General features: G+C 40.1%; 1 protein-coding gene across 27 annotated transcripts in view; it reads right to left on the reverse strand.

Annotated features, from left to right (window-relative positions):
* Window positions 1-5,290: 5,290 nt before the first annotated feature.
* The window catches only part of picalma (phosphatidylinositol binding clathrin assembly protein a), a 37,348-nt gene continuing 21,526 nt past the window's right edge, over window positions 5,291-21,112 (reverse strand). For 6 of the 27 annotated variants that reach the window (XM_034606318.1, XM_034606316.1, XM_034606324.1 and 3 more), the window contains 13 exons: window positions 20,366-20,499; window positions 19,745-19,830; window positions 16,463-16,615; window positions 15,958-16,041; window positions 15,450-15,524; window positions 14,515-14,625; window positions 12,698-12,817; window positions 12,408-12,438; window positions 12,228-12,327; window positions 9,191-9,250; window positions 8,372-8,473; window positions 7,490-7,593; window positions 5,291-6,761 (listed from right to left, as the gene is read on the reverse strand). In XM_034606318.1, the coding sequence (XP_034462209.1) occupies window positions 7,501-7,593; window positions 8,372-8,473; window positions 9,191-9,250; window positions 12,228-12,327; window positions 12,408-12,438; window positions 12,698-12,817; window positions 14,515-14,625; window positions 15,450-15,524; window positions 15,958-16,041; window positions 16,463-16,615; window positions 19,745-19,830; window positions 20,366-20,499 (1,149 nt within the window). In that variant the 3' untranslated portion in view covers window positions 5,291-6,761; window positions 7,490-7,500. The remainder of the gene's footprint in view (window positions 6,762-7,489; window positions 7,594-8,371; window positions 8,474-9,190; window positions 9,251-12,227; window positions 12,328-12,407; window positions 12,439-12,697; window positions 12,818-14,514; window positions 14,626-15,449; window positions 15,525-15,957; window positions 16,042-16,462; window positions 16,616-19,744; window positions 19,831-20,365; window positions 20,500-21,112) is intronic. The other 21 variants (XM_034606337.1, XM_034606339.1, XM_034606340.1 and 18 more) reach the window with 13 other exon arrangements.

Raw genomic sequence — 21,112 nt, forward strand, 5'->3', positions numbered from 1 at the left:
ATATTTACCTATTTAATTTAGCTTCATTTTGTGTTCATGGTTTCAGTTCTCTTAACCTTTCAAATGTTTGCTTTTATTTTATAAATATGTAGTTAGTTTGTATGACCCTATGATTCTCAGTAACAACACCAGTCTTCATACTGGAACAAATAAATATACAGGTAACTATTACAAAGCAGTTTATAAATAGAAATATTTCAATTAATTGAACTGCGTAATGAATTGAATTTACTTACGTTAGTAAAGTGTTCCAGTTCTAAACCCGTCTGTTTTCAATGTTGTGTTCTCTTGTCCTGTATTGATGCTCTGGAGCTACTTCAGAATGATCTCTTGTCCTTAGTGAGAAAAGAAAGAAAACTGTTCTGCCAGAGTTTATGAATGGACTGCACAGCTTTTAGGTTTAACATGTTTTTGCTGATCTTTTGAATTTCATATGTTCAGCTTTGTAAATCTTGTAGAAATATTTCTACTACCGGGTAAATTGTCTAGTTTGTAACAGGTGATTAAAGACCAAGGTCAGATTAAGTTGAGACTTAGTAGTTTATTTGAAAATTGACTCTAACCTGTGGTTTAGTCTTTCCTGACTATACCTGGTTACAAGTGAAACCTGGTTGTTCCTGGAGAATCCAAACCAAAGTAAGTTTCCCGCTTCATGGACAACCTCACAATGGGGTGCCCCCCCACCTACCACAGTGACATGAAACATGGGATGTGAAGTGCAGCATTGGTTATTTGGCACTTTCAAGATACAATTAAAAACAATCCCAAAAGATTCTGCACATTTGATGAAAACCGATGATTCAGCAACACTCTGTTGACCTCATACCATTTGATTCACTGGGCTCACAAAGGACCAAATCTTCATGGGACAGTAAACGGGAAAAATCCCTTACTAGGTAAATTACAGATCATCTTAAATACATTGAAAAATATATCAGTGCCAACCTGAGAGTAAGCCAGAGAAAAATGGAACCTAACAATACTATACATCATCTGTGGCAGTGTCAATTAAACATGTTTCCCTATTTATAGGGTTTTTCTTTTGTTAGTTTTACTCTTGCTGAGGGTTAAGAGCAGAGGATGTCGCACCTTGTGAAGCCCAATGAGGTGATTTTTGATCTGTGAATATGGGCTATACAAAAAACATTTGATTGATTGAAGATAAGATTACTCATGTAAACTAAAAATAAGGGTGACTACTGAACAGTTAACTAATAACTAAATTGTTGGTCTCCAATCCTAATTTTCTTTTTTTCCCTGTCTTTTCAGTCATTAAACCCTACTTGGGGAGATACTGGTCAGTTGATGAAGTGCAAGCAGTGGAAAAAACCCTCAGTCCTTTCATAGAGTCTGGTAAAGTACCCAGAAAAGCAGAGTGCGTTGCCTGTATCAAGGCTTCATCAGGGGCCCTGAGGAGACGCAACTGGCAGGGAGTGAAGTCCTTTGTTAACAACCGCATCACTGCCATGCGTCGTCAAGTTCAAGAATAATCTACTGACTTTTGCACTTCTGTTCGCACATACGTTGATTCACACTTTGTTGAAATTTGGTTCAGCTTTTGGTCCAGTGTCCAGTGCAATTATTGATTATGCATGCCTTGATTTTAGGGGTGTAACCCCCTATTCTGTTCTCACATTCCTGCAGTTCCTGCAATTAAAACTTGTATTTGCATACTGGTCCCATCCGGTTGTTGGTCATCACTATCGTTACAGATGGTGATGTGACCTGTTAGTAAAATGATTGTTTATCAACTTAAAGAATGTCTGTGTTGAGCAGCACCGAGTTGAGATCATTATAATGAATGTTAATGCAATGTTCCAATTTAACATGAGATGGTTGTCAGTAGGACTAATCTACAGTAGTGTTGATAGTATGCTAATAGACATGAGGGTCCTGTTTGGTCCCCAGTGGAGGACAAATTCAGGTTTAAAAGGAATTTGTGAGTGTTTGATGTTTCAAGTGATTTTCATCCAAATAAAAAACAATAAGCAGTTAAAACCATGTCTCTATTCCATTCAGAAAGGCTGGATCCCATCAGGACTGTCAGTCAGTGGAGCTCATGGGCTGAGAAAAACACATGTGTGTGTCTACACAATAACACTATTTATTGAGAAGATAAATTGCAATTCAGATACAAACACACAACACCAGTAGCACACAACCACTAGTCATTGCTCTTCCATCAACTGCACCTTCAAACCACAAGGTGGCAGAAGAGACCTGTCTGTTACTCGTGAATGTTTGCTGATCTCTCAAACTGGTTTCTGAAACTGATGAAGAACTACATGAAGATTTCAGTAATTAAACTTAGTCAATCCATCCATCCATGTGATATATACACATTAGACTAGCTTTACTTCCTCTTCACTGATGTACGAACACATTTAAACTTATAAAATTTCTTCCATGATCATTCATATCATGACCCCTAAAACCAACCCTCCACCCCCTACATCGTCAGGGATGACATACTCTGTCAATTCTACAGTGGCTGACAGTTAAGGGGGGATGGGGGGGCTGCTCCTCAGGGTCCATGGTTGTGATTATGGTGCTACTTGGAAAGAGGAGAAAGAATGGGAGAAAAGAATGAGGAGAACTAACTCCACATCCAACCAGTTCATAATGTTCATAAGTTCTCACCGTTGATTTTTCCCAGCAAGCGTGTTAGTGTCACATATACATTCTGACTGCTGAAGATCTGCGGAAATATAATATATCATTCTTTGTGGAAATCAAAACTCTATGAAATCACATGATGTTGTATCAAAGAGACGTTTTCCGTTTCCCAGAGAATCTGAATCCAGAGCAAACAGTTCAAGACTGTTTCTGAGACTGGAGAGTGAATAGTCAAATAAGGTTATCTATCTGAGCCCACTGGGAAAAGGAAGGCCTGCGTTCAACAGTCAGGCTTTTATTAACTTGCCAATTCATTCTATCATGAAAGTCAGTGTCTCACACAAACACACACTCGCATCTTTCTACGGCTGAATCCAAACCAAGGGGAAGTGCAGCACGACAAAGACTCTTCTTATTGCTAATGGAGACGCTTTGCCAAGCAGGATGTACCTTGTACATAAAGTCCCTCTGTGTGGGGCACTAGATAAACTGCTGCACCTGTGGGCTGAGCAGAAGAAGCCTCCAGACACGGGCACCGTCGACTCCTCACCACTTGATCCCACATCAGTCAGTTTGCACAAATTCAGCTGCAGTCCGGTTTAATTTACCGCGGCCATTAAACTGAGCACAGTGTGACACAGAGAGCTCTGTGTGTCGTGGGCACTTCTAATAAAGCAGCTGTAACAACAGTTACGCTGTATGTCTTCTGTGGTTCGTAGGATCCTGTCTCAAGTGTGAGACACAAAAACACTAGTGTCACAGTGAAGTCATCATAATTATGAGACCACATCCTGGACAGTTTGAGACGTGTGTCTGTGGACAGGCAGGCTCTGACAAAAGTATATGACGCAGATGCACACACACACACACACACACAGTGCTCAGTGATTTAGTTTTGTTCCATTTATTTGGATCCACATTAGCTGTTATTACAGAATATTATATAACACTGAGTCCTGCGCTCCACGGGGAAATTTGGCTGCAACAAATTTACGAATTTATATCAATAAAATAAAAAGATTTATGCATCTGTGTAAACATGTATTTGTAGATGTACTTTCATAAGAAACGGTTAATACAATATAACAAGATACAGTTAAAGTTTCTATACATTACACACACAACCAATGTTCAAAAGTAAATAGAACATTAAATGTCTCATTACAGTCTTGAGAAAATATTGGGGACTCATTAAGAACTTTTCTGGGATTCTCTAAATAATGCTGGTGTTATTATCACTCCCTGAACGGCAGTGTATTTTAAATGATCATACTCTGAGGTTACTCGATTGTGTCAGCAGATATTTCTGGTTGTTCACAGAGGAAGTTTAACAGACTGAACAGGACAGAGCAGCATGCGTATCCTCAACCTGCAGTCCGATTGGACAGCCTTGGATTAGATGAGCTGCTCTGTTTGGACCCCCTGTGGGTTTGCAGATCCAACCAACTGAGCCATTTTAATCACAGAATATAGTTCTACACATTTAAGATGATCATGTTGTTGACCTGCTCTGAAGGATTACTCTGAACTGTGTACTGTCCTATGTTGGAATTAAGAATAATACATTTTGACACGGACACATTTGATACTAGTTTGAATTTGACCAGTTATAAACCAAATTAATGTTCTTTTATGTTTTACTGTACGTTTCAGTTTCTAAAAAATATTTGATACAAATATGTCAGGTTACAAGAGAGGTCATTGGTATATATTAAATATTAGTGACAGTGAAGCATTCTCTGAGCAGAACTCCACTCATTTCCTTGGAGCTCATCAGTCACGTGTGTCAAGAGTAAAAACAAGTAAAAATGTCCTTTCTTTAAACATGATGGATGTCAAAATAAAAGTAATATCCAACCTTTTATAGTCAGACATAGAAGTTTGATCATCCACATTTAGATCAGATGCTCTTGACAATTGTATTGGACTTGAAAAGGAAGTCTGCATTCCTGCTCATTTGAGTATGATGTAGATTTAAATTTAACTCGATCTTTAAAACACAAGTCCTTGGACATCATTCACCAAGGCTCACATAGGTCCCACAACTTCCATTTTACCTCAGGACGCCGACCAAGTCACAAAGCCCTGAGAACTCTGTGTAGATCTCCACTTTGTATTCAGGCATAGATAAGGGCAAGGAGGTATGAGTTGTCCCTGGAGCAGTGACATAGATGATGTTTAGGGCCCTGATCAGGGAGGTGATCAGGGAGGTGACCATGAAATCACGAGTCACTCTGAAGTCTTCCACTGGGAGAAAGTGCAGGAAGAGGAACCATCTCCGCGGCCATCAATCAGATCTTTGTGTTGAAATGCCACTGAGTTTGTCAGAGAGCATTTAAAGGACTGAGATCATGAGGAAAAACAGACTTTTACATATACATTAAAATCTATTGCATAAAGACAATTACACGATGTTCCCATTACTGCCATGACCTACAGGACGCCCAGTGAGCGTCAACCACTTGCTGGCTTTACTCCACCACTAGGGCCCGATCCATCCTGTCCTGTCTAACTTCGCTGTCCTATATTTGATGAGGAGACTCCACTTTTATACTCTAATTACCACATTCAAAGTAATAATATAATTAATCCTACAATTAATCAGGTCTTATAAATACATATGGCAAACAAAAAAAGCATTTCTCTCTTTTAATAAATAAGTACAGAGGCAATGGATTGTGGAAGCTTGCAATTTATTGGGAAACAAAACAAAAAAAATCAAACAAAAACTATAATCTGCAGGGACAATGCAACAAATATGCTCAGTTAATGGATTAGGGGCCACTTTCATGTTCAGGCCATCTTTCATATCCACACCCCACCCCTCGTCTGCAGGATCAGTTCTATATACACAAAGCACCGATCAACAGTGCTCCATTCTCCTGCACCACTGGACCTTAGTGGCCCCAACCCCACCTCCACCCCATCCCCCACAGTGCCCGAAACACCCAGGTGCTGGCCTATGAAAACATGATCTAACCATGAAAGCGACCCAGCACATTCAGGCCAGAGAAAGGGGGCAGCCAGGAGCTTTGTTAAATGGAAGAATAAATGACATGCGAAAAGCATCAAAAGCAGAAACAGCAATTCCTTTCCAATGCAATGCTGCCTCCATCGTACAATGTAGTGCTTCTGCTGACGTGAAACATGTGGTCAAATTCATAGAAACTTATGTCATAGATTAGCAGATTTGATGGTGTTAATGAATAATTACTTTGATACAGATCCTCAGTGTTGACAACCCCCCACACCCGAGCCACAGATAACTGTACAAGGCATCATGCGAGTACAGAGAATATTTAGTGCCCCAGCAGCAAAACGTGTCATCTTTTTTTAAACTTTATATTAACTTTTTTTGTTTGTTTTAAAAAAAATCGTCTCAATCACTCAAAATCCAATTCTACAATCAATCATACCTGTATAAACCTGAAGACCTTCCACATGAGGCAGGTCAGTGACTGGTTACATTTACATTTTGTTTGATAATGTCATCCTCTCGATAGGTAATCATAAATAAATACAAACAATATACAAGGAATGTCTACTGCAAACAATACATACAAAGAACACAAAAGAAAAAAAAAAAGTGTGGTATAAACTGGATTTTGCAATTGTCTTAATTTGAGGAAGTTTGGGGGAAATAATCATGATCAAAGGAGGCAACTTTCCAGCCTCGCCTGGAGAAAGAGGAACGAAAACAGTAAGGGACAACTCAAAAATGTTTTTTTGTGTGTGTGTTTGTGTGCACACGCAACAACCCTCTTTTCTTTTTTCCATGTACACAAACGGTGATGTCAGAAGTCCCTCCCTTTAGGTGTTGAGTTTCTCTTAGTCCAGGATACAGTATGGGCTGATCCCTGTCCACATGAGTCCACATGATTTGAATGGCAGCACACGCTCCCTCCTCCTCCTCCTCCTCCTCCTCCACTGTGACTTAGACATGACGAGATGGGCACGATGTCCAGTGAGCGGTCTGGAGCCACCCTGAGTCACCGTGATGTTATTCAGTCTTATTTGGGTCTTTCCTTCTCAGAGAGGTGAGTTCATTAGGAGCAAACTGCAGGTTCGCTCTGATACTTGACTTTGTTGTGAATCATCTTCAGATGGGAAAGACTCCCCCCCTCCTCAGGTTACATAAACTGCATCTGGGAATATACAAATCAACAGTGTTACCTCTTTTTTTGGAATGAATAAAACAGTTGCAGGCGCAGTAATACGAAGCCAGTGTGCAGACTTCTAATGCCCCCCCGGTCTCCCTCTATGCATAGAAATACATCAACAAAAATCCTCCAACAAGACAAATAAAGATGGTGTGTGAAGCTTGTATTGCAAAATAAGAGCTGAAGTCCTATTCACAAGAGACTTGTTATTTCAGTGAGCTATCTGTGAGTTACTCTCTGTATTTCCTGTCTGTGACGACTGGAGGGATAAAATATGTCTGTAATCACGTCTGATGAATCACATCAACATCATTGATTTTGTTCCAGAAAATGAATCAGACATTCTGTTTCTGTCCTGTTGATAGGATATTTGTAAGTATTTCACTTGTATATGTCCCGGACATGCCCAAAATTAATTCCTACATGAGACCACAAGTGCAATTCTAAAATTTGTACTAGTCCTGAGCAAATAGAGCTTCAGTCTCTTACAGAACAAAGAAACTGACTCAATCAGTCCTTATTCGACAGACGTGTAAACAGAGCGAGCAAAGCAGCCAGCTAAGAGTCCAGTGAGGAGGCATCTCATGGGGAAGTGATGGCACTGGCTCCAAATTCTGCCATTTCACAGCCAGTTCTGCTCAGACGAGGCAGAAACAAACATGCAGTTCGTGGACAATGGAGTTGCAATCAAACACACAGAAGACGAGCTGTACCTAAAGATGCTCTATAAAAAATTCTGTAGAAAGAGCTGTGCAAAGGGGTCCTTCCCTGGAGCTCTGAGGGGGCTGAGACTGGAGGGACTAGAGGTTGTGGGGGACTGAGTCACAGAGGTCGACAGAGGAGGGGGTGAGAGCAGAACAGGAGAGACATGATAAGAGAAGAAAAGCTACACTACATGTCTACAAGCACAGAATTCTGGAAATGGATGTCAAAGAACAATCACAGACATCGTATCAGACCATAAACAGTAGTGAGAGGTGGATACAGAAAAGGCAACAAGCAATGCCCATTATTAATCTATTAATTCCAAAATATTAAAATGATTCTAATCTCTTCATCAGCTTAAAATTTGAGAAACTAATAGTTCACATGCTTCATGTACATCATCACTAGGTCACTCTGTTTATTGAACTTTGTCGATATATATCTCAATATGGTATAAAAAAAACATAATTGTCGAATAATCCCTCTTATTCTATTCCAAGTTTTGGCTGAAGTTATTTATGCTGAAATTGAAAATGTGCATAAAAACAGGAGGAATGAAACAAAAGTAAACAGTGTGGTAGAGTCTGTTTTATCATATTGGAAAACTGTATTCATTCATTGAAACACGCAACATAATTCAATCCCATTTCATAGAAAAATGACCAGCACTTTTAGCTACACGCTTCTGAGTTCAAAGCACAAACCCTTTTACAATTGAATGATTTGAATTTAATTCCCCCAAAATATTAGTGTTAATCGTAGGCAGAAAAAGAGTAAGAAAACCCCAGAGCATTACAGCACTGAACAGAGATCAGACTGGTTCTGCCAGCCTGGGTCACTAAGCTGTAACATGAGGAGGGAGTGGGAGGGTAGAAGTAGACTTCAGTTACCTGAGCACCTGGGTTGGGGCCGAAGGGGTTGGCCGGCCTCATCACAGGCTGGTTGTACATCATAGTGGGCTGTGTCATCATCATGGAGCCCATGTGAGGAGGCTGGAAGGGAAGAAAACATTCAACTCTGTGGTCTCAATAAAACATGAACCTAAAACCCTAAGTTAGTTGGCTACAGAAGCGTGTGTGTGTTTGTGTGTGTGTGTGTGTGTGTGTGTGTGTGTGTGTGTGTGTGTGTGTGTGTGTGTGTGTGTGTGTGTGAACTCCTCTCTACACACTGACAGGCTTCACACCTTTCGGGGCTGTTTGGGTTTAACTGTAGATTAGTACTGTACTAAAGCTGGGAAATGCATAATGTAAATGAGTGTAATCACAATTATAGAAAGACCAAGGTGTGAATGAGTAAGTGACTACAGCCATTTTCATGTCCTGTGGAGGAACTCCTAAGAATTTGGTCCAGACTTTCTCCCCAGTTTTCCTTTTACATATGCACTAAACAGTGGAGGGGGGGCAGCTCCTACTCTGTTCTCACATCAACTCCTCCAGAGTTTCTGAGGACTTTCTACCAGCGGGTCAGGTTGAGAAAGTCTGCAGAAACTTCGCCTTCACACATACACCTCCCCTGGAGAAACTCTGGAGCATGCAAAGCGGATTATGAGAGCGAGTGAGCATGTGAGAGAGAAAAAGGGAGCGTTTGTGTGTGCTTGTGTGTGTGTGTGTGTGTGTGTGTGTGTGTGTGTGTGTGTGTGTGTGTGTGTGTGTGTGTGTGTGTCAGGAAGTGTCTCAGTCCTGCTGAGCACACAGTCCCAGCTGACTTACCATTGCACATGCCATCATGCCTGTCGGTGTGGTTGCAGGGTAGGCCATGACAGATGGAGCCTGAGGTGACCAAAAAAAAAAACACAAAAACAAGTTGACTTCTGCAGAATCAGGACACAACGATGCCTCCACTCACACTTGTAACAAATCAATTCAGGAATATGTCATGATGAAATAATTCATTCAATACCAGTTTCACGTTAGCTCCCAAGTGATCCCCAAGGAGAGCAGTCACATGACAAAGCTGACTGAAACTTGGACTTGCTCAGGAAACCTGTGCTTTTCACTGCTTCATTCTAAACTCAGTGTTTGCCTGCACAGCTTCGACAGTAAATCAAGAATGCAGCTTGAACGAGTGAGTGAAGGAAGGAAGTCTATGAGAACTTTGGATTCAGGTTGACAGACACAGCTGACATTGGTTGCAGACAGTTATTCTCTAGTGTTCGACAAATAGATTTAAGACTTAATTTAAAATTCAATCCATCTTTTTGATAAAAATGGACACTTGACAACTATGAGTTAATTCCTGTCCGAGCTTGTAGTCTCAACAGTGACTAAAGGCAAAACATCCAAAAGCACAATTTACGTTCCAAAATCAAAACATTTTCTGACAACATAAAAGCAGTTTGAAGCAATATTACCATCTCCAGCAAATGTAAAAATATGCTTATAATTTATAATATGCTGCCTTAGTATCATTAGAAATGGGTCCAGACATTCATGTTCAATGTTAATTCCAAAAACATAACAGTGGAAAAAGGCTGAAAAAAACATTTCTGAAAAGACAGCATTAAATGACGTTAACTAGATTCTTTTTTTTTTTTTTTAAATCAGAGCTCGATACATTTTTTTAAAGCGTCCCATAGACAGAAGTAAAGGAAAGCACAAAGCAGAGTGTGTTGTGTCCTGGAGGTAGAAGTTGCTTACTGGCAGGTGCAGGGCTCCTTATGGAAAGAGATTAGAGAGGGAGAAAAGTGAGTGGAGAGTCTTTCTTTGAGCAGCCCCTGCTTGTGATAACAGCCCCTGCAGTGATAACAAACCCAGATCTGTCTAACGCCCAGCCCTCTCGGGAAGGAGGATACGTTTCATTAACTATTCAGTCATTGGCGAGGGAGGCACAAGTGAGTCAGACATGACACTGGTGCCAAAATTGGTGCTTTCATCAGAGACTGGGCTTTTTTCATTGCACAGAGAGAGCGCTCCTTCAGAATTCCTCCTCGCTCACAATGTTTGGTTTGTTTCAGGAGCATCTCACTCAGCGTTACTCAGACGCTCTATAACATGATTAGGCTGCTTTTTGCATCATAGACGGACACTGTGTGCATCTGCTTCTTACTGTATCACTAACTCTGTCTTAGACAACAATCTTTTGATCATTATCTAACATTTGGTCGATAAGCCATGTGCCCTTCCTGTGTGATTACAAGCACTGGGACTAATAATGAGAGGCTGGACTGTTGGATTATCTTCAGGAACCTTTCTTTTGAACAGTTTACCAAGGTCAGACTTTGCCAAAAATGATAATTTCATGATTTCCTCCTCTGGAGCCACGTACGCGCGTGGATCACTGAGGACATTTAGGCTAAAACCATGGAGTACATGACACTGTTTAGAGTCGAGTTTCAATGTCGGGCTGAAGGACACTTGGATGACACCACAGGAGAAGTATGGAGGCACTTTATGGTATTTTCTGTTGTGTTTTTACATTTGAATAAGTGGTCACCATTTACTTCAATTATATTGGATTTGGCTGCAACACTGTTTACCCCTGAAACTCCAAAAGTGTTTTGTGGACTCAAACAATTAAGGGTTTAGGCTCCATCTATCATCACTTGGTGACTAACCACCTGGCTGCCTGGCTGAGAAAAGGTTGAAACAGTGGTGAATTGTTTCCTCTGTCTTAGTGAAGTTTTGCTTGGTCTAAAAATGAAGGCCAGACATTAAGACCTTAAATCTAAATAAAAATAAATTAAAAGAATCGGATTTACCTTTTTTTAAAAAATTGTTATCATCTAATAAGTGCATGTAAATCCTTTTTCATGCCGACTGTCTTCTGATTTGATTCTGGGCTGCTGGGGGACTGGTGTCACTGGTTGTTATTGCTTTGGGAGGTTGATATCAGGAGCTGCTCTCGTGGGCTCGACCTATGTTCCCACTGTTCTTTGGCCCACTGGGAGCAGTCCTATCACTAGTTCCAGGTATTCTTGGTGAGATGCAACATAGCAAACAGGAATGAGTAAAGCAGTGTGTGTTTAGACAAGCATCACAAGGAATTAGTATAGTATATACAGTTCATATTCTGATTGAGAATACCCTGAATGTGTGCTTTGCTGCCTTGCTATGCATTTGACCGTGTAAATGTAGTTTGTTGAATGTGTGTTGGGGAGTTACTTTTTCAGTAACCATCAGTAACTTTGGTATTTTGAAAATCACAAAAGCTATTTTAGTAGGGCAGAAAGAGCAAGATGTAATTTGGCCCAACCTCTTTCCAATTCAAGAGCGAATCAAGCAGCAGGTGGTTGGATGGTGTAGAACAGAAAGAGCAGACTGGCAGCAGCTGAGTCCTTCAGGGGAGCCACACCGTCCTCTGCTCAGCAAGGTGGAGCGGCTCCCCCTCACCCTGTGCTCCATTCTGTTTACCTCCAACTGCAAGTGGGGCTCTTCTATTCAATCATTAAAATGAATATGTGAATAAAGTTTCTTTACTCAACTAGAGAACACTTGCCTCTAAACAACTGCATGAATACAAAGTTGTCTATCCTTGCTTTTCAAATATAGACAACATTGTCTTACTGGCTCTTAAAAGTTTGAAGTTAAAATGATGGGATGCTCCAGTTCACAGGTAATTAAATTCATCTGGGATGAGGCTCTTTCAGTCCTTATGAGATTAAAATTCATTTGCTTCCTGTCCAGCCCGAACTTAAGTGCTCTTATGACGACTTATAGGACAATGAAGAAAGAAAATCAGAGATTTTCTGGGTGATTCCTGGTTGGGGGGAATAAATCCAGACAGACAGAGACATGTGATAAGACCTACCATGGTTGCAGGGTTCCAGGTGGTGGAAGGTGCTGACTTGGGTTGCCAGTTGCTTCCACCTGTCAGCTTCCTCTCACCAGGCTGACTCCAGTGAAGATCACTACAGAGATTAAGTGTAAGTATTAATCGTGATTAGCTGTGTCAGGGACATGGAGTTAAATATTTCTCCAGTTTACTCACTTCTTTGCTGTGCCGTTGTTCATTCCTAGATCTGAAGAGGACAGAAAGAAAGTGATTAAGGCACAACCATGACAACAACACACTTAAGTTAAACAAACATAACAAAATGGAATTTGATTTAAATATTTTTATTTATAAACATTTTTGTTTATTTCCATGCTATAGTTTTGTAAATTATACAGTTCTCAGTAAGTGTTCGGTACAAGTGTCATTTGTTCAAATAATCAGATTAATATGAATTGATTCTATTAAGCAAATTATGAGGTCATAGTCACAAAAAGTGATCTTACTGCCGACAAGATTGGCCAGTGAGGAGTCCAGGTCATTGGACACAAGTTTGTTGGGTTGTTGGCCATTCAGGGTCATGCTCTGATTGGGTGAGGATGTCACTGTGGGTTTGAGGATGCCACCTAAAACATCGTAACATCAAAGGGGGCAAAACAAAAGGGAAAGGAAGGGAGGGGAGGGGTAAAAGATTGGGAGGCCCAGAACAGGTGAAGTAACAATACAACAGACAATAACACATAGAGACAAACACGTGACAGTACATAAAATGCACACACACACAGACACACACACAAAGAAAGAGAGAGAGAGAGAGAGGGTTGTTGAGTGTTGATGAGGCAGTAAACAGGGCTCACAGAAAAAAAACACACATGAAACAGAGACTGTGTGAGAGGAATGTGTGTGGAGTCAACTCACCCAGTCATGCATATGCCATGCAAAAAGCCGAGACCCCAGGGCATGTGTTTAACCCCAGGATGAGGAAAAAGAGAAAAACAATATATAATGAGATTCTGAGCGGCCGAGGAACCAGTGAGGGCTTCACAGATCCAGTGCTCAATGTTGCATTCAGAAACAAAAATACATTGAGGCAAAGGGTAAACAGCTGATAACCTTAATCACAATCCTGGTGCTGTTAGTGACATCACTAATCCAAATTAAGAAATTTTGAATCAATCTCAACCAATGTGATTGATCAGACACATAATAATGCACAATGTGTTGAGTTGAGGCCATTACTGAGTGCTGGTGTTTCCAGTAATGGGCTCATTTGTTAGTTATTACACCTGCGTCTATTTCACAAATCAAATAAACAATTCACTTATCTTGTAATAGTTTACACAGCAGAATACAATCTTTAAAATCTAAACTATTAAACAGCAGTGACAGATTTTGTCTGAAGTCTGAAAATGGGTGTAAACCAAGTCCATCCCATAACTATAGCACTCATGTAATAATGTAGTGATGACCATCAAGTGAGTCATCAATAGACAGTAAATAAATCAAATGATTTTTATAGCCACAGAAAACAAGACACAATAAAAACTTTTTCCGGATCTGTGCATGCCAATTAACATTCTGATGAGACAGCACAAGCACATGACGCACGAGTAGATATTCAAAAACAACATATATCCTGATGTACTTGGGAGGATACTTCAGAGAGATCACATTTACATCCCTTAGGATTATGCAGTGCAATGCAGTGAAAATATCTACTTTGTTCTGAGCATTTTATTGAAGAAAGAATCCCTGGATCGGTGAAAACAAATCGCAATTAAAAACTTCTGTGTTTGACTTCCGTGTAAACACTTGTTCAAACACATCTCAGTGGGACAATAGGAACGTTTTCTTTAACCACCCATCTTTTCATTAGGTTATTTTCAAATCAGATTGAAAAAGTTTTAGTTCATTCATCTTTTTGCCATGGACTTTTTGGGAAGCACTTTGTTACTTGTTTAGATAAGTGCTATACAAATAAAGTTATTATTTGTTTGTCCATATGACAAAAGACTAATGAAAAGCCATTGGCACAAAGTCGCTGGTGACCTAAAAAATCTTTTGTCATATCAAGGGAAAGCACTTTCATTGTCTGATGAGGCATGAATGTTTGGTTTGGAATACGCTCAGAACATTTATTGTCCACACAATCACACACACTGACAAACAACTCAAAGTCCAGCACTTTGATTTGCCTAGCCTCAACATGATCCAAAGAATTAGTCCCAAAACACTGCAAACAGTAGCAGGAGTTTTGATGAGGCCTGCTGACTCCCAAAGGGAAATGGATAGAGAAGGTGTCAGTGTGTGTAGGATAACTTACCAGTGGAATCCAGGTTGTTACCATTAGTGTTGTTGCCAAATACTGAGTCAAAGTCGACGTTAAGGCCTCGAGAGTTTTGTGGCTGCTGTGGTGTTGGGGAGGCTGTAAACCCTAGTGAGGCCCAAAAGAAAATGAACCGTCAGATACTGACATCACATCACCATTGTTCCTCCCAGGACAAGACAAACACAGGGAGATTAAAAAAACTCACAAAATACTTGAAGACTTTTTTTGTAAAGCTGTTCACTTGCCCTTGTAGATACAAAGTGAGCATGCTAGGTGCTATCATTAGAAACCCATCCTGACCAGTGCTGTGTTTTCATTTCTTCGCAGGTTATGGTTGACTTTGCCTTTCAATGAAATTCTCATTAGTCAAGGGCAACAACCAGTGACATGCTGTGATGCATGTCAGAACTGCCTTGTGTATTGTTTCTATGGAAGCCATGTATGCAGGTCTTGACATTGCGCAAAGTGTCCGGATACAGTTCCACTTCACAGGATCCACTCTATTAAAGAATTAACAAACAATGCAGTTTGGAAACACGTTGATCCAAAGCTGAACAGTAAGTCAGCCAAAGAAAGTCATCAGTGACTTTTGATAACTGATTCACTGTCGCTTTCCAGCAAACATACCAAACATTCTCTGAGTGGGTTGGACAAAAAACAACTTATTTTCTATCATTTCATAAAAGATATTGAGATAGATCTGCAGATAAATCTACAATAAAAATAATTGTGTATTGCAGCTCTACAGAACACACCACCAAAATCAGACATTTACCATCAGTGTTTCTCAATTAAACTCCACTATGCTGCAAAAAACTTGATGTCACTGGATCCATTTCCCCAAATGAAATACACGACCCAACGTACGGTACATCAGATATACTGGATTTCTGAGATCCAGATTCTGAGATCAACCTAAGTGTACCTACCTCTGAATAGACCAGCTACAGCAGGGGGCTCAGATTGGAAGAGGGTGGTGTAAGGGCTTGGCCCACAGAAGGAGTCTGACATACAGAAACAACAGCAGGCAGGCAGAGAACCAGACAGAGAGAGAAGCAGGAGGAAAAGGAGAGATTATGAAGATATGAGACCAGAAAAAAGCAACAGTGAAAGAGCAGCAAGCAAGCCAAGCAACTGTGGGAATGGCTGTTTTACAGAGGAAAAACACAGATCAGGATTTGCAGGACAAAAGCAGAGGAAGCCAGCACTCATCACAGGGACTAAATACAAAACAAAATTAACTGCAGCGCACAAACACAATGCAGGCTCACACTGCTCTTAGATGTTTTAGGAAGTACGGAGCGAGGAGGGCAGCATGTTCAAGAGGAACACTTAGATTTTAACTTGGAGACGCCATTACAACTCACAAATGCTACTTAACATTATTAGGACCTGCATGTCAGCAATGTAGCAGCCAAACAGTTTCCACCATAGTACCTGTGATAAATGTCTCTATCTGTGCACCAGTTTCAAGATCAGATGTCAGCGAAGAGCTGGAGTCAAAAAAAGGAGTGTAATGATCTGGAGAAAACCAGAAAAAGCTGCTAATGAAGATGGACATTCATGCAACAAAGAGTTTTGGCCTTTGAAATACAAACAGAGACAGAGAGTAAATAAGAGATTAAACAGCCTAAATTAAACAATGTTAGGAGATGAGATAAACATGGGGAACTGGCCTGATTGTGGAAGGAAGCAAATATTTGGACCAGGGCAGCATGCCAGATCTTTGATGAATGTGAGAAGTGTCAAGAAACAGTATGTTCCGACCAAATGACCCGAAACAACTTCAGGCATTTCCTCTATTTATTTCCCTACTGCTCAGAAACTGCATACTCCAACTGCACCTTCAGTAAATCATCAACTAGGAGTTTTTCGAGCCTTGTAACATCAGTACAACACATTATTTTGTGTGTAAGAAAGAGATGCAGCAAAATAATCCCACCGAACACTTCATGACTAGGTGTCCGAGAGGACAGACTGCCAGCGTCCGAGGACACCGTGGACGGGTGGACAGCATCGACAACAGGTATTGTGATGAAAGGGTTTGAGTTTGGAGTAGAATCCTCCACAGCTTCTGCAGCATAGTTAAAAGGATCTGAGTGGGCAGAGGGGGAGAAAAAGAGGAAAAGAAACAAAGAAGGAACAGAGAGATTATGATGGAGATGAGGGTGAGAAAAGTTAACAAAAGGTCTATGCAAGATGACATGCAGGGGGACGATGGCAGTGATGCAGGTGAGGATATCTAATATGGCATTAGAGACACAGCAATGGGCTGATAACATATCCCAACTGTTATTAACCCATATTTCAGGTCTGACTATCTGCATTATCAAGCAGTCCACAGGTTAAGGCCCTTTATTGTCAGAGGGCTCAGGGTCCAGCACACGAGCTCACATCTGGGCTCATAATAAAACAACTGTGTCTAGTGTCAGTGTTTAAAATGTGTGTCAACTTGTGGAGGCTTGCATAACCGGTCTTGTGACAAAATATAGTAAACACAAACAAGGACAAGGCATCCATATATGGTAACACGAACAGATAGTGTCATTACGCATTCATTCATTAATAAGCTTTCAAACTGACTCATATTACCTTGGTCTACAATGAACATGTCAGTCTATCAAAAACTCCAAAGTGCATTAAATTTTGGAAAAGCTTTGTCCAATCAAACCAATGTTGCTTGATATGAATGAGCATGGAATCCGTTACCTGATCTGAAACTAGATGGCCTCATCCGCTCACTAATAGCCTGAATTACAGACAAACACTGCTGATATGGGACTTTAGTACATTATTTACATACCTTTTGATATGCGACTCAAGTGAAAAGCACACATTATAAAGCGATATGAGATAAGCTGGCAACTGCAACCAGGCACTGTGCTCAGGCTACGACAGCATCTACAGCTACGACAGCATTTTCAAAGTTGGGTGTGGGGGTGTCTTCACACTTCATCATATCTTAGCTACCCCACACTATACTTCTGTGCATAATGTTCATATTTTACCATAAACTCGTGTTTCAATGTCTGTGTGATGTGAAAACATCAGATTTCTATGCAAATCAACATAACACTCTAGTATGTTTCTCATGTCATATACAAACATACATCTACTTTTTCTTAAAGGTACATTAATATGATACTATATATTGTTTTTTATTGCATCATTTTCCGCCCTATCTGTCTGTATATGTACAGAAAAACTCAATGCATGGATGGATAGATTCTAAACAATCTTGTTGAGAATATTACTTGGGAGGGTAACTACAGATGTTTAACTGATGGAGCTGATCAGTCAAAGGTCAAGGTAAAAAAAAATATGGTCCAAAAGGAACATTTTCCAAGATATCTCCACAATGAAAAGAGACACAATCTAAAGCTTATATTCATCAGAAACCTATGATGTCATATGATAAGTGATTTCATAAGAAGTCACAAAGAAGTCGGAATGATGTCATGCATAATTAAAAAATGCGATCATGATGATGTATATGTACATCCAATACTGTTCAGTTCGCACTAATGTTAGCAAATGTAATGGTTCAATACACTACACAAAACCCATTTACATGGTCTGTGACTATAAACCTGGAAGGTGATTTATAATTCTAACAAGTTATTGAGTCTGAAAGAGATGCAACAGATCACAAAACGTGGATTGGATCAGACCATGTTTTTTGGTCACATATAATACAACTTTGCTTTCTATTTATCTGCAGAACAATCATAACAAGGAAGTTTCGCAATATTGCAGGTGTGGAAATGTTTAAATCAAGTTTTAAAGTAGAATATTTAATATTTACATGTTAAATAGTGAATTAAAATAGCCTTTGTTGTGTTGTGTTTCCCATTTATTATCAAGAGTGTGGCAGACCACGGCATTCTAATTTGCAAACATTCTAATTTGCCTACATACGTGACAGTTTTGTTCACCACCCTTCTTCCTTCATCAATATATTTAACCAGGACTCAAAAATACTCCCATACATGCGTTGTTCATTGACAAACAACTGCCTGTCTCCAGGAACACATAACGCTCATGAACACACAACTGCTTTGATTCGACAAGAATATGTAAAATTTGCAATTACTCCACGGTTCAAAAAGGTTCCAAACTGCTGTCGATCAGTAGGGATCAATCTTGGTCTGTAACACTGCTAGTGCCGCATACAATACGCAGACAATATGAGTCCACCCCAACCTGCCAGACAAATCATACTGCTTTAATTTGCCTGAATAAGCAGAATAAGTAAGTATGACTATCTACAATAGACACTAAAAATGTATATCGGATAAGATACTCATTTGCAATAGTAGTGAAACCAACAGTGTCGTCTTCGTCTCCTTTAGTTGACACATAACTTCACACAGCACCGCTGCAGACAGGCAGGACACAGCCCCTCCCCTCACTAGCAGCTGTACACATGAACGCTAGTTGACGTTCACAACACTGAGCTGGTGTCGCCAGCATAAACCTAACCTAACATGGCAGTGATGCTGCTGAAGGGCCTTCGTGACCAGTTTTAGTCATTTGGAAGTATTTTGCATACAAGCCAAATGACCAGGGAAAGACTGAGGGTGTCGATGAGCCTATATGCAAACAACACGACAAAGTGGATCTTTAGACCCGACAATCCAGTCTTTTTTGATGAATTTTGAGAGATCGGTAAAGCTCCTGTGTCAACAACATTGAAGTATTAACCTGGCCGGCGGCACGCGTTAACATTAGCCTTTTAACTTTTAGCAATTAGCATCATTAGCAGTTGAGTTATCATTAAGCTAGTGTCTAACGGTTATGGCTTATATTAAAACAACTAACGTTAACGTGGCAGCTAGGCAGCAAACGTTATAAGTCCTGCCCTTCTGTAATGATAATAGACAATGTTCATTTAACAGGACAACACAATTATTTGTGTCGGAAAAGTGGTATTTGTTATCTTTTTCATTTTTTTTCCCCCCAGTGGTATCAAAAATGGTATAGAGTATTTCCCTGGGTATCGGTATCGAGTTTGAAATGCTATTATCGGGAGAACCCTAATCTACAATTCAAAATACATCAAAGAAAAGACATGAATCAAGCATAAGTAAGTTTCAGCACTGGGTTATAAGTAGTTACAACTAATAAAACTTATGTTTGGTATTGTGTGCATATGTAAGTGTGCATGTGCGTGTATAAAAAAGGTAGTGGCAGTGTGGACTGAAGTGTTGCCAAGAGCTCTGACCTCCCCATGAGTTATTGGTGGTGGGAGGCAGCGACTGCTGGAAGGTTGGCTGCAGGTCCAGAAGGTCATTGGCTGCCTTGGACGTGCTGGAGGGAACAAGCAGGAGCAGAAGATAAACCGGTCACTCATTCAAAGAGTGTCACGTTCTCAGTTCAAAGAAAAAGTTACAACTGCAATTGTCCTCAGCAAAAGGGTATATTTTGTTGACTTGTTATTCTGTCCCCATTTTCAACAGCAGTCCATATTATGTTATCAGCACTGCCCCAGTTTCCATAAAGGATCAAAGTTTCAACTGATCTTAACAAAAACAACAGTGAAACCGATTTAAAAGATTTTGTAACAAACCTCTACTTGCATCTAAATAAACCTACCAGCCCATTAGCTCAAAAGCCCCAAAAGATAAAACACATCAGTTGACATAAGACACTAATTTAAAATGGTTTTCCCTTTAGTTGATGCTGTTTAATTAATAAAGATTTGATGAACTGAATATGTTAATCTGAATCTACATGTATACACATTATTATACATCCCATTCAAGACACTTAGAGAAGCCATGAAAACTGAACTGGGGAGGGTCACTTTAAGATGGCTGACTGGGTGCGAATGCTATGGCCTTACCTGTTGGTGGAGCTGGGGGTGGAGAAGAGGTCAATGGCAGGGGCTGAATTGATTGTTCCACCCAATGTGGAGACAGGGGAGGAGTCTGTGGTTGCGGTTGCAGGATTCCTCTGGAGGTCTTTAAGACGCTGCTCCTACCACAATTGTGATGTTAGAAACATGTAGGCTAACGTGCATCCAAATATTCAACTTGTTGTACTAAAAAATGTTGCTTCAATTTGACAGCTCAAAAAGGAGAGGCAGGTAATAGGAGTAGAGTGCACTGCAACACAGGGCTGTCACAAGACTCACAATTTGGATCAATTGTTGTGGTTATGCTTAATACAATCACGAGAAAGTGAATCTTAATGACACAAATTGTAGGAATTCTTTAAACTTCATTGCAGCAGCTAAGGAAAAGTTTAAAGCTTGCCACAGTACCATTAGAAAATGATTTTAGTCAAAACATCCACCTCAGAGGTAACTTTGTTTGTGCCACAACCCATGACACACTAAAACTCTACTTAAACATTTCAGGACTCAGAGAAACACAGGGCAACATAATGAGGAGTGACTATCACACAAAGGATGAAAGCATTGTTACTGATTTGGAGAAAACTTCCGGAAAAAGTTCATCTACAAATTTCAGAATGATGATGCTCTGGCCTGACGTGTATGGAGGACCACAAATGTCCCAGAAATGGTAATAAGTCAAATTCATTTATTAATAAAAATAAATCTGTTTACAAATTCATTCTTAATCTATAA

Source organism: Hippoglossus hippoglossus, chromosome 14, assembly GCF_009819705.1.
Source record: "Hippoglossus hippoglossus isolate fHipHip1 chromosome 14, fHipHip1.pri, whole genome shotgun sequence".
Lineage (NCBI taxonomy): Eukaryota > Metazoa > Chordata > Actinopteri > Pleuronectiformes > Pleuronectidae > Hippoglossus > Hippoglossus hippoglossus.